The following is a 14608-nucleotide window of genomic DNA, read 5'->3' as shown; positions in this document are numbered from 1 at the left end:
GGTCAGCCAGCACTAGGAAAAGTTTTGTAAAATGCCATTCAGCAAACACTTGGCCTCCTCAATATAATCAAGAAGTTTTGCTTCTAATTTAGAAACATTTGCTTACTTTAAAAATAGTGAGCTAACTGTCCACTGAAAAGGTCTAGAAGCAATAACAATCCAATGTCAATGAGCATCCCTAGCATCCAGATTATAGTTCCTAAGAACCATTTCTAACTAAAAGGAGCAAGAGTCCTTGGTAGAAATGGCTAATTCCAGGTCTGTGTTAGAAAATGTACAAGATGGGCCAGAAAGCAAGGAAACTCTCACAAACTAATGGGAGTGATATCGAAACGACATGGGTCAACTTGAAGAAGCCACAGACAGATAATCAAGCAACAAAAAAATTTTTTTAAAGTACAACTATATAAGATGTATGAAAAAACACTAAGTCCATTAGTTCATAATGATACTACAGGGATACAGGGGTGAGGAGGAGGAGGAGAGAAAAAGAGAGGAAGAAGGGGGAGAGGGAGAAAGACAGGGGGAAAGAGAGAGATAAATAAACGGACACCAATGGAAGTTCCTAGGTTAACAATTTATTAATTTCTAAACTGATAATTGAAGGAAAAGAATTAGGCATTTATTCTTCCTCTCCACTATGGATTGTACTTCAGACTAATTAAATTGTGGTGGAAGAGGGAAAATTATTCTCTATAAAACTAGTCCAGTCAATAAATACACAAGGAATAATAAAGTTAGAAAATCACCTTTTTGTAACCCCTAACAAAATGACTGAATCAGGCAATGTTCATCAATGGATGATAAAACAATTAAGTGTAGTTGATGGGGAACTTTACAGTGGATTAGGCTGCCACCATCTGAACTCATTGCTCAGTCTTAGCATTACTAAATGTATGTCTCCTGATGCGATGAAACACAACTACACAGCACCACTTACAAAATATGACTGCCATAATAAAATTGAATCTGAATCTAATCAAGCCTTTAAATATAACCTCCAATGAAGCAATCTGACAAACCTAGAATAAAGGAAGTTATGTAGGATAATTGATTCAGTTTTTCAACAAGTCAATGGCATAAACATGGGAGAAGGTGCTGTTTTAAATGAAAAGGGACTTAAAAAAGACTTAAGTGACATTATAAGCAAATACAATAAGTGGACCTTATTAGAATTCTTGTTTGAACGAACCAACTAAAATTTGGGGGGGGGCAATCAAGGAAATTTGAGTATGGACTGGGTATTAGTTATTAATGAATTATTATTAATTTTAAAGTGCAAAATTACATTGTAGTTATGTAAAAATTATCTTATTTTTGAGATGCGTATTGATGTGTTTAGGGTTGATACGATGATAATACATGAGATTTGAGATTTGCTTTAAAATACTCCAGTCAAAGAAAAAAAAAGAAAGAAAAAACAAGGGAAGGGGTGTTGGGAAGACAGATGAAATAAACACAGCAAAATACTGACGGTTGTTAAGGCTAGGAGATGGGTACTGTCTTTGTACTGTCTTGTTTTGTATATGGTTGAAAAGTTTTGCAATAAAATTTTAAAAAATAAGATTATTAGGAGAAATTTATTATTTTAATATTGGCCTTCCGGAAAATCTTCCACTGGCAATGGTTCTTTATGGATCACTGAGAGCAGTTTAGTGACCTCACTCTCAAGTTCTCTCAGTACCCTGAAATGTCATTTGCATGGGCCAGGAGAAAAGTTCGTTTGAAGTGAGAAAGTCCTTTTTAATAATCTTTTCATAAAATTTGGGTTCCAAATCCTTTTGCCATGTTTTGTATCCCATATCCAAATGATTCTCTTTGATGGACAAGAATCAATTTCTTTCTGTCTTACATTCTTTATGGTTAGACTTAGGTCCAGTATAGCATGTTACTATCATATCCCTAAATGACATCATTTTTTTTATGATTTCTTTCTTTTTTTCTTTTTCTTTTTTTATTATTATTTTTATTGGAGTATAGTTGATTTACAATGTTGTTAGTTTCTGTGGTACAGCAAAGTGAATCAGTTATACATACACATATAACCACTCCTTTTTAGATTCTTTTCCCACATAGGTCATTACAGAGTATTGAGTAAAGTTCCCTGTGCTGCACAGTAGTTTCTTATTAGTTATCATTTTATATATAGTAGTGGCAAAGCACTTAGTTCTGTTGAGACATGTTCTTACTAACATGTTTAAACAATTGAGATAATTTCAAAGAGCAATTCAACTAACAGAATAATGCGGACCTCCATCTTGAGCCATATTCATCATTTGACTCCACTGTCTAATCTTCTTTTTTTTTGCATTTCTTCTCTTTTTTTAAATTTTTTAAATTTTTATTGGGGTATAGTTGCTTTACAATGTTGTGTTAGTTTCTACTGTACAGCAAAGTGAATCAGCTATACATATACATATATCCCCTCTTTTTTGGATTTCCTTCCCATTTAGGTCACCAGAGAGCACTGAGTAGACTTCCCTGTGCTACACAGTAGGTTGTCATTAGTTATCTATTTTATACATAGTATCAATAGTGTATATATGTCAATCCCAATCTCCCAATTCATCCACACCCCCCTTGCCCCCTTGGTATCCATATGTTTGTTCTCTACGCCTGTGTCTCTATTTCTGCTTTGTAAATAAGATCATCTATACCAATCTTTTCAGATTCTACACATATGTGTTAATATACGATATCTGTTTTTCTCTTTCTGACTTACTTCACTCTGTATGACAGACTCTAGGTCCATCCATGTCCCTACAAATGACCCAATTTCGTTCCTTTTTATGGCTGAGTAATATTCCATTGTATATATGTACCACAACTTCTTTATCCATTCCTCTGTGGATGGACATTTAGGTTGTTTCCATGTCCTGGCTATTGTAAATAGTGCTGCAATGAACACTGGGGTGCATGTGTCTTTTTGAATTATGGTTTTCTCTGGGTATATACCCAGTAGTGGAATTGCTGGGTCACATGGTAGTTCTATTTTTAATTTTTTAAGGAACCTCCATACTATCCTCCACAGTGGCTGTTATCGATTTACATTCCCACGAACAGTGCAAGAGGGTTCCCTTTTCTCCATACCCTCTCCAGCATTTATTGTTTGTAGATTTTTTGATGATGCCATTCTGACTAGTGTGAGGTGATACTTCATTGTAGTTTTGATTTGCATTTCTCTAATAATTAGTGATGTTGAGCATCTTTTCATGTGTTTGTTGGCCATCTGTATGTCTTCTTTGGAGAAATGTCTATTTAGCTCTTCTGCCCATTTTTTGACTGGGTTGTTTGTTTTTTTGGTATTGAACTGCATGAGTTGTTTGTATATTTTGGAGATTAATCCTTTGTCAGTTGCTTTGTTTGCAAATATTTTCTCCCATTCTGAAGGTTGTCTTTTCGTCTTGTTTATGGTTTCCTTTGCTGTGCAAAAGCTTTTAAGTTTAATTAGGTCCCATTTGTTTACCTAAATGCCATCACTGTTTGATGTCTGAATGCACCAATCAAATTATGTCCCCAGTTTTCAAGCAACTTTACAAGAGATAATTGAGTAAAAATGCTGATCTTTAACAAAGGGTTAAACCTCTAGCATTTCAAGCTAACCTAGAAGATCGTAATGGGTAAAGCTGATTCAGGTGCAATGGTTCCGTTCAGGGCTTCCTGTCTACTCTGTCCTCAGGGTCTTCTATAATTACCTCTCCCTTCTTATCTGAAGGGCTTCAAATCTTATTAAGGACGTATTAATGGTTAAGAAGATGGGATTTAGAATCAGATCTGGATTGAAAAATTGGCTCTGTTACTTATTAGCTGTATTTATAACCTTGAGCAATAGCCTTACTCTGTTTCAATTTCCTCATCTGTAAAATGGTAAGGATAATACCTAGTCCTCATAGTATTGTTAGAAGGATTAAATGAAATAACGTAAGACGTTGAATGTAATACCTGGCACACAGCAAACACTCAATAAATGGTATCTATAAAACAGGATGTGAAGCAATGAGTTTAAAGTTTGGGTTAAAAAATAAAAGAAGAATCATTATAATATAGAATAAAAACCAGAGGAGTCATCACCAAATTGTTGATAACGGTTTCTTTGGGAAGGATTATGGTATGCACTCCCTTTCTATATTATAGATTTCTAAACTGTTTGAATTTTTAAAATTTATTTTTATTGAAGTATAGTTGAATTACAGTATTGTGTTAAAATGTCTGAATTTTTAAATAATAAACATGTATTACTTTGAATCAGAAAAAATAAAATGTTTAAAAAATATCTACTCTTATATAACATTGTAAAGCAATTATACTCCAATAAAGATATAAAAAAGAGAAGAAAAATAAATAAATAAAAATATCTACTCCTCTTCATCCCCAATATCACCATTAAAGTTCTGGCCCTAATTATCCCTTGCTTGGACTCTTCCAAGCTGGAATCTCAGCCCCCCAATTCTCCAAGCCATTTTCTATACTGCCACCAGAACTCATCACATCTAGTCCCTGGATGGTTCCATGTTGCCGTTAGAATAACATTCAGACTCCTTGGTAGGACTGAAAGACTTATGAAAGACTCTTCATAACTTGGTCTTAGCCCTTCCAGCTTTATCCTCATCCCTACTTTCCATTCACACTAGGTTCCAGCTGCATCAGAATTCTTGTCATTGTCCAAACACATTGTGCAATTTGATGCCTCTGTGGCTTTGCATGGGAGGTACCTAATCCTTCTACTCTCTGTGTCTATTTGGAAATTTTCTACTTTAAGACCTGCTTCATTTTTGACATCTCAAGCAGAGGTGATGGCTTCTTCATCTGTGCTCCCATAGAATATACTGGTAAAGAAACAACAATGAGTTGTAATGAGTTATCTCTGCTCACTGTAGACTATAACTGCTTGAAGACTGGAAAGCTGGATATTGTTCTGAGAGCACAGATTCTGGAGTCAGACTACTAGAGTTTAAAGCATACTGGCTATGTGACTTTGGACAAGTTACTTAACCTCTCTGGGCTGCAGTATCCTCTTCTATAAAATGGGTAAAATAAAAATAACAACAACAAAAACAACAATAACTACCCACAGGACTATTATATAAATACAAAGCAGGGCCTGACATATACTAAGTACTATGTTAACTACTACAATTACTATACTTACTATTATTAGTACTATTATTACTATTATTATTGTAGACCCCTAATAGATGAATTAATAGATGAATTAATAAGCAGTTTTAGCCTTACAAACTAAACTAATTATTAACTTTTCAGAAGATATGGAAAGACGCTTTATAAAACTTTCCTGATGAATCAGATTTGAGGGAGTTATGCTTAAAATAAACAATTCCTATTTTTCTATTGTGACTGCTATTCAGTGACAGCAGCTACATGAAGTATATCCTCCAAACAAATAATTCCCACTCCAGGAATGAAGTCCGTGGAGTTGCGTGTATCCTTCACATAACGACCCCACGATGGAAGATACTGTTTTAGACCATCCACACAACTTCTCTTCCACATCAGCTGATGGGCTCTCCAATATATTTTTAGGACAACACATTTTAGCATTCTCAAGGGATCATTTATTTACAAACTAACTTTAAATGGTTATTAATTTATCTTCACTTCCTGAAACACAAATCTGATATTCTTCTTCCAAAACTCTCCAGTGACTCCCCATTTCCTACAGGATAATGTCAAATGCTTTAGCTTAACATTTTAGAATCTCCAGAAGGGGGTACAAATTGATCATTCCAGCCTTATCCACCAATGACCAGCTGGGCAGATCATAACCCATCACATTTTGTAGATCTTATCTGAGCTAGAAACAAACACTTCTCTTTATAATGTTATTCTGACACTTGGGTATGGTCTTAATTGTATTTGTTTAAAATTGCACATATATCTCAATGTGAACTGCAGCTCTTAAGAGGGATAGGGATAATAATTTTTTAGACTAGTAGTTACTGAGTACTGAGTACCATGTGCTTGGTACTATGCTCTGCAAGAACTACCTCACTAAAGACTCAAAATGACATACTGAAGTAGGTATTATTATTGTCTTCATATTACAATGAGGAAGTCAAGACTTAAGGAAGTTAGGTAACTTGCCCAAGGTCTTAGCAAGTAACTAGCAGAACCCTGACTGAACACACAGGTCGGTCTGACAATGTATAGTCAAAGGCATATAATGAAACATTATTTTAGTGCAAAGGTAATATTACAAATTTTACTCTTATTTTATAGATAAGAAAACTGAGGCTTGGAAAAGTGCAGTGACTTGCCCAAAGTCGCAGAGCTAAGAAGTGTAAGAGACAAGAAACAGGAATAATCAGAGAGCAAAAAAAGAGCTCTTATAAATTAAAAATAGGGTCGCTGAAAGGAAAATTCAGTAGAGTTTATCTTCAATGGAAGATACAATGAAGAACATCTCCTGGGTAAGCTGGGACGAAGTGAGAGAGTGGCATGGACATGTATACACTACCAAATGTAAAATAGATAGCTAGTGGGAAGCAGCCGCATAGCACAGGGAGATCAGCTCGGTGCTTTGTGACCACCTAGAGGGGTGGGATAGGGAGGGTGGGAGGGAGACGCAAGAGGGAGGAGATATGGGGATATGTATATGTATAGCTGATTCACTTTGTTATAAAGCAGAAACTAACACACCACTGTAAAGCAATTATACTCCAATAAAGATGTTAAAAAAAAAAAAAGAACATCTTCTGACAAGTAAAACAAAAAGACAAAGAAACAGAAAATAGAAGAGATATGAAATCAATCCCAGAGATTTAACTTTGACTAATAGGAGAATGAGAAAGTGAGAACAGAGAATATAGAAGGGAATAAATTTTCAAAGAAACAGTATGTGGCAGAGAATGTTAACTGTCCACAGAAATCCTTGCTCCTCTTCTTCCTGGGCACTAACTACATTTCTCAGGTTTCCTTAAGAATTAAGAGGTCAAGTGACTAAGTGCTCTCAAATGGAATGTGAGTGCGAGTAATGCAAGCCATTTCCAGGCCTGGCTCATAAATTCTCCCAAGTATTTTTGCCTTCTTGTGGGCTGAAATGGCAATCAACAAAGTGATCTTAGGAAGCACATGTTGAAGGAACCCCTGCTGACCTAGAACATCTGTTCTTCTCTATTATGTGAGAAATAAATTTATCTTGCAGTTGGCCACTCTATTTTGGGGTCCATTTGTTATAAAGCTTAAGGTTTGTTGTAAGTTTAGCCTACCCTAACTAATACATGATACAAGTATATTTCCCTTTCCAGAACTGAAAGACTGAATTCTCCAGTAAAAACAATATTTCGTACTAAAAAACAAAGTAATTATAGTACACTACTTGGTTCAACAATGAATAATTACATAGCTATAATAATATAAATGTGACTAATAAAATAAAAAATTGTGATAAAGTATATTGGGAGGGTTAAGAGAAGGAAAATGGAGTAACAGTGGTGGTGGAAATACTAAATTGTCATCTAGTCTATGAGAAAGTTAAAAGATATTTTTTAAAATTGGTAAATCAAAAGTTAGTAAAAGCCCATTATTGATAATATAGAGGTAAATACCAGCTGAACAAATAAAAAAGATGAAAGTGGTTGTCTTTGGGCAATGGGACTGAGGAATAGAGAAGGAAGAGGCAAAGAGCTGATGTTTGTTGATATTTCTGATTTTTAAACTATGTGGTATGTATTATTTTGATACAACAAAATGTTTTAAAATGTACAAGAAAGGATTTGGGAATTGAACACAGACGAGATGGACTAGGTATGGAAGAGCATGCTAGGTTCAAGATGGTAAAGTAGAAAGATAGAGAAGGGGAGACAAAAGATAGTCTGCTATCCCCAAGCCTTTCTACATCCATATTTCTGGTTTTAGGAGTTGGAGTAGCCTCAAAATGCCCAAGAAACATTTGTAAATGAGTATACATAAAAAGTAATAATCAGGAATTCTATTATCTGACCAGACTTTAGTTTTTTGGCTGCCCTGTGGTCCCATATCCATACAGTGATATTTATTCTATCCTCACGTGGAAGCATGTCACCGTAGTAGATGCTAGCCATTGAAAGGATATCGTGTGTGTGTGTGTGTGTGTGTGTGTATTTGTGTAATGAGGGGATTCAGTCTTATGCAAAGAGGCTAAGTGGGCAGCTAGAAAAAGGGCAGATTGGAAAGCACAAGCAATAATGTAATAGGAAGAGATAACAGGAAAGTGGAGGAAAGAGAGGCAGTAAATGGAAGGGAATTTATTTAGAAAGGATTTTGCTGCAGCCTGAGTAATCCCAGAGACATAGATTTGGAGGGCTAACTTCAAGCATGGCAAATATGAATCCAAAAGGGATCATTTTCTCAAATGAGCCTAATGCTATATATTACTTTTAACAACTTTTCTAAACTCAAACCTACTTTAAAGGAAAGCACGCACCTACCCTTTGAGGAGCATAAATAGGATATGAGGATGAGCACTAATGTACTCCACAGTAGGACTCCGAGTGCCTATCTGTCGTCTCAGGATGTTGTTAAATATCTGGGTCACATCTTTTTTTCCCTGTTAAAGAAACAACCAACCATTAAGTTGTATACTTTAAATGGGTGAATTGCATGGCATGTGAATTATTTCAAAAGCTGTTTATACACACACACACACACAAACACACACTCATTCCATTTAATATGACATAGTATTTTCCCACCTGAGATTGTGAATTCTTTGAATTAATTTGTCTAATGATAGGTACAAAATATATAAACAACCAAAAAAAATCAAGATCAAATAAAATCAATGCCCTACACATATAGTAAGCATTTCAAATTGTTAAATGCATGAAGTACAGTCAAAGCTTGTGTCTCAAGGCTTTCTGATTTCTCATTTTTATAGTAATAAAACCAAAGGTTAAGGACCAGTTTTTAATGAGGGTCAGGGAACAGAAAAGGATCTTTAGGGGATGGAAATTTTCAAAAACTTAGGACCATAAAATGGCTTATTGAGAAGCTGATCCTGGAGTGCTTATTTTGCTTATTTTTTTAAAAACATAGCAAGAAATAATCATTAGAGATTAAATTATCACAGTAGGAAGTTTTCTGCTTTTTTTTTTTAACATCTTTATTGGAGTATAATTGCTTTTCAATGTTGTGTTAGTTTCTGCTGTATAACAAGGTGAATCAGCTATACGTATACGTATATCCCCATATCCCCTCCCTCTTGCGTCTCCCTCCCACCCTCCCTAGGAAGTTTTCTGCTTCTTTGAGCTGCTTTCTAATTCAAACTGAACAGTTGACTTTGCATCCACCCTATTTCCACAAGGCACACCTGCCTTTAAAATGAATGCATCAACTCTTACATGCAATACATTTTCATCCTTTGATCTCTTATCACATTGTGTTTCAAAACATCAAAGAGTCTAAAGCTGTGTCTTGAATAGTGGCCAAACATCAAAAAACACAGCTCTGAGTTTGATCCTGAGCCCACAAATCAGAAACCTTGCAATCTCAGCCATAACTCTTTTCTTTTAACCTCATAAGAATATGCTGAAGTATTATTTTTCTGTCAGCAATTTTAAGGCTTAAAGGATTAGACAAAAATTTATGGCTATAAAGTAATGAGATTTTCTTTCAAACAATTTTAACCCAAAGGTCTGTCTTCTAACTAGCCATTATTCACATAACAGCAGGATCCTCCAGTACTTTCCTCACCCCAGTGGACCACTTTCCTCCTGATTCCTGAAGAAGAAAATGGGTTTGCCACACAGATTCCTGAGTCAGTCTCTGCTACCCAATCTAAACCAATGCCTTGGGCCACCATCACTGTTGTCAGCTCTGGAGTTCAAATCCCTGCTCCTAGCTCCTCTCAGCCCTTGTTCATTGTCTTGCCTTCTACAACTAGTTATTTTCTCAACTAGTTATTTTATATACTGTTTATCCAAGTATAGAAAACCGCCTCTTCTCTTTCATTTGACATATACTATCAGTACATAGTTCTTTTATCAAGGGTTTAAGGGTAACAAAGGGTAATTATAGCACAGTGCAGAAACAACTTCAAATTGAATCCTACACATCATAATTAAAGATTATTAAAGATTCCTCAGCATTCCTGATCGTCCTTTTCCTTAAGCCCCTTCCTCTGTCATGGCTCTGGAGCCTTCTCTCTCCCTTACTCCAAACCCTTCTCCTATCTCTCTTCTATTCCCTACTCCTATCAAATTTAGCCAAAGAGACGGCATTTCTCAAATTTCTGTTATTTTACTCTGCAAAGGGAATCTAAGCTCTTTTCTTTCAGTCTTTTTCCTTCCAAACATTGCCTAGAGACCTCACCTTTCACAACTAACAAAAAAGCCCATGTAGGTGTCTTCTAAACAAAAGTTCTTCTTTTTTTTTTTTTCTGTAAGGAATGCTCCATCCTTTTAGGTTACCTGGCAAAAGCTGCAGCCCTTCCATAAAGTAATAATTTTCCTTTCCTGTTATAAAAATATACCAAAGATTTTACAGTCAAATGACTGTTATACTCTTCAAAGAAGCCCCAGGAGAGGCTATTCACTTACTGAAGTATTATAATTATTCTTGAATTATGCTCTACACATTTACTAATTCTTTAAGAAAAGTGGCTTACTGCTGTGCTTCAGGACATCTTCCTTTGTTCCAATTCCCTCACCTATGCTTCTATTTCTCATTCTCATACCTACATTGATTCATTCATCCAACCAATAGATATGGAACTAGGCGTGGGAAATGCAGTCCTAGTACTCAAGATACTCTCAATCCAGAAGGAGCTGTACCAGGGCTACCTAAGAACCAGAGATGAGGAGGGTGGGGTTCTGTGTGATTAGACTGAGTTTTGAAGTTAGGGGGAGTTTTATCAAATGGTCACTAGTTTATATGGATACTTTAAGCTTGAGAAGGAAAGTTGCTGCCTGTGGGCTGATCATTCATGCTTCCAGTCCATAGAAATACACAGCACATTTCTGCAAGCGGGCTCATAATGCTAGTAATGGTGCATCCTTCCTGAAAATACTATGAGTATATAGCTGGTGGAATGCTTAAAACTGAACCATTTTCAATTTTAACTGTTCTTCATTCATTCATTCAACCAAGAAGTATTTATAAGTATTTATTTTCTATGGGTTTGATTGAGGAGGACAGCTTCACCTACTGAATATCACATTCATTTATATTCATTTATAACTATGTTCTAGGCATCAACTGAATGAACAAAGTCAAGAACCGTCTGGTCAATTATTCCTCAATAAAGCTGAAAAAAAGAACTGTCTGCAATTATCATGATACCTTCATAATGATAGTGTTGAGTCATCAGTAAAAAATTATTACATCTAGTATATAATTTTGGAGGAGAGGCAAGTATACAATGCATGTTATAAAGAAAATGTAAAGTAATCCACAAAAGTAATCTACTTAACTTTCTTCATTTGAAGAGTTAATCTTTAGCTACATGGAAAATGCACATATTCAGAAAGATAATTTTTTCCCCAAGGATTCCAGAGAATAAAAGTTTACTCTACTTGATAATGTATAAATCAATTTTTAGGCAATTGAATGTCTTAATCCCCAAATAATTTTTAAGTAAACTTCTCTATATTTATTTCCAGTATTCCATGTAAAATAAGGGAAATTTGCGTAAGTGTTTTTTTACTGTTCTTCTTTTGTTTTCTAAGCCAAAGCTGCACAAAGTTGTGAGGCACCCAAAGTTTTTCTCTGGCCTATTCCCATCTCCCCAATTCTTGGAGAGCACTTTGAACCTATGCTATTCTGTGGTCGCTCAAGGCTTCTCCAGGTCACTGGACCTGATGACATCTCATCCCTGACTCATTCTTCAAAACATAACCAATCTTGGTCATATTCCTTCCAGCATCCCATTGCAAATTAAGCTAATCTCATAAACTAACTCAAGCTAACATATTAATTAGTGATGATAATAGCTTAATACATTGCTGCTTTCAGGGAAATGTGCAAAACAAGGGGAGATTTATAGAAATATAATACTGTATTCCAAGAGCAGGGAGTTTCCCAGTTATGGTCACTCACCAACTAAATTTAAAACTAAAATAATAAACAAAGAAACAAACATCAAAGGTTATAACAAAAATAAACCAGCTTACATTTAACTTAAGTTTGAGAAAGAGAGAAGATGAAAATATACTATCTGACATCTGTATATATTTGCACATGTATTTAGTGTTCTTCCATAACATGTATATGTATATATATTTTGCTTTAATATTTTAAAACAACGATATAAGTTCATATTATTCCTATTTTATAGATGAGAAAGTTTAGTCTCAAAGAGGTTATGATACTAACTATCAAATGGCAGAGCAGGGACTCTATAAACAACCCTAAATCCAAGTCAAGTGTTTTTCCACTATGCACAGCTCCTACAAATGTCCATAATACTTCATTTTAAACTAAATTTAAAAAACATGAAAGTATATAAACACAATGATAAAACTACACTTTAATTCCACAAATGCCAGGTTTAAAAAGGAAATGGGGAGTAAGATGGGGAGGGAGAGTGACAAGCCAGGCAAGAGGAAAAAGTAGGAAAGGAGATTATTGAGCAGAAAATGTCAAGGTTAGAGAAACAGATAAGAGAGGGAAGGAAAGAAAAAAACAGGTGTTTCTGAAAGGAAGGCTGAGTTGAAGTCTGGGCCCTGAGAGGCCCTCAGTCAGTGTAGTTTCTAGTCAACACACCTGACTTCACATCTCCAGAGCAGTCTTGCCCTGTATTCCTCCTCCTCTGCTCCAGTCGGCCAAAATCTTCCCCTATCTAAACCATCCAGAGAGCTGTGGGCTAGTATTTCCACAAATCCCCAGAGCCCTGACCTTATCTTGGTCTAATCACTGTAATGAGTTTCTTTTAACTTCCTTGGTGACAAAACTAAAAGCAATTTACTTCAGAAATCTCCATTCTCGTCTATCTTTGAGAATTAATGGAGATCCAAGCACTTACCTGAGAGTATCAAAAGCCTGATAGTAGTAACAAAACAACAAACAAATCAAAACCAAGACTTCCATCATTGAAATGTGCCTTACGTATATATAGTTCATTGAAAAACCACTGTTCTAAGTTAGATGTACCATAGATAATAAAATGCTAACACATATTCACCACTTATGTTTCTAGGTGTTGTTTTATTATTTAGGTAATTAGGTATAATTGCTTTCAAAATGAGATAAATATCCTGTATTAGTAGCATTTAACAAACTTCTTAAGTCATTGGTATAAATATTTCAATTAAAGAAACAGGTCTGGAGACAATAAGTTTGAATCTCAGCTTAGGCTCTTAGTAACTGAGTGACTTTGGGGAAATTATTTAATATCTTTGAACTTTAGGGTCTTCACCTGTAAAACAAGACTAATAGTACCAATCATATATAGGTTGCTTTAAGAATTAAATGAGATGAGTGTTTGGAAACTGTACAACATGCAGTAAGCACTCAACAAATGTTATCTATTATTATTATTATTATTGACCAGTAACTTTCTTACTTAGCTGCATAAAACTTAATTCCAGTATACGTTTTGCTTTTTTAAAAAAACGATTAAGATGATTTTAGAACTTTCAGGGGAAAATAGGATTTTAAATAATATATAAACAGTAATAATAAAAAATTACAGTCAAATATTGGTATGTACATAAAAATTGAAAAGCAGAATTGTCATCCTTTTGCAGATAGTTTACCTCAAAGTCTATCAGCTGTAGGTCGGCTATCAGTGTCACCAGCAGCCCACTACTGTAGAGTTCTTGTGCTAGCTGAGCCACAGCTTCTGTTGGGGGTTCCTTGTCACTTGTTCCACACAGAATTTCTTTCATTGCTTGCAGTGATTTCGACACTTCTTCTGAAGCCTAGTGACCAAAAAGTATGCTAATAGTTGAGTAATAAAAAATTTCAGGTTATAAACAAACAAACAAAAACCACTTATTGAGCCCTGCTTATTTATGATTAAAGAACTCTGTACAGTTACAAACAAAAACCATTCAGTAAGCACTGCGTTTTTTATTTCAGAAAATGTTACTAAAGTTAATTTATAAAAGAGAGATCTTTAGTATTTCTTCTTAGAATAATTGAAATGATATTCCTTTATTTAAAAAATTTTTTTTTTAATTAAAAAAAATGTTTTTACTTTTTGGCTGCACTGTGCAGCACATGGGATCTTAGTTCCCTGACCAGGGATCGAACCCACACCCCCTGCAGTGGAAGTGTGGAGTCTTAACCACTGGACCGCCAGGGAAGTCCCCATGAACTTCCTTAAATCATACTCATACTGAACTTTACTAGTAATTAATTATAAATTTAACTTATAAATTAAATTCAGTCCATTTTGAAGACTTATCAGTAGCTAGTAGTCTTTATTTAAATCATTTGTTAATGGTTTTCAACAAATCCCTATTATTCTGGTTTTTTTAATGGAGTAGGTACAAAATCATATATTGTCAAAACTCATAACCTTTGTCAATCCACTGATCCCTCACACATAACCATTATCTTTTTGTTATTTATGAAACTTAAAAAAAAAAGCAAAAATTCTCACTACATTTTTTAAAATGTCCTCATATTTTATATGTTACTTTGCTTTTATTAATTCTTAAAAAAAATT

General features: G+C 34.9%; 1 protein-coding gene across 4 annotated transcripts in view; it reads right to left on the bottom strand.

Annotated features, from left to right (window-relative positions):
* CAB39L (calcium binding protein 39 like) overlaps positions 1-14608 on the bottom strand; it is a 95007-nt gene that overhangs the window by 28526 nt on the left and 51873 nt on the right. For all 4 annotated transcript variants that reach the window (XM_036831362.1, XM_036831360.1, XM_036831363.1 and 1 more), the window contains 2 exons: positions 13692-13856; positions 8427-8545 (listed from right to left, as the gene is read on the bottom strand). In XM_036831362.1, coding sequence (XP_036687257.1) covers positions 8427-8545; positions 13692-13856 — 284 coding nt within the window. The remainder of the gene's footprint in view (positions 1-8426; positions 8546-13691; positions 13857-14608) is intronic.

Source organism: Balaenoptera musculus, chromosome 18, assembly GCF_009873245.2.
Source record: "Balaenoptera musculus isolate JJ_BM4_2016_0621 chromosome 18, mBalMus1.pri.v3, whole genome shotgun sequence".
Taxonomy (NCBI): domain Eukaryota; kingdom Metazoa; phylum Chordata; class Mammalia; order Artiodactyla; family Balaenopteridae; genus Balaenoptera; species Balaenoptera musculus.
The sequence above is the reverse complement of the archived record's forward strand: the minus strand, read 5'-3'. Positions and strand labels throughout refer to the sequence as shown.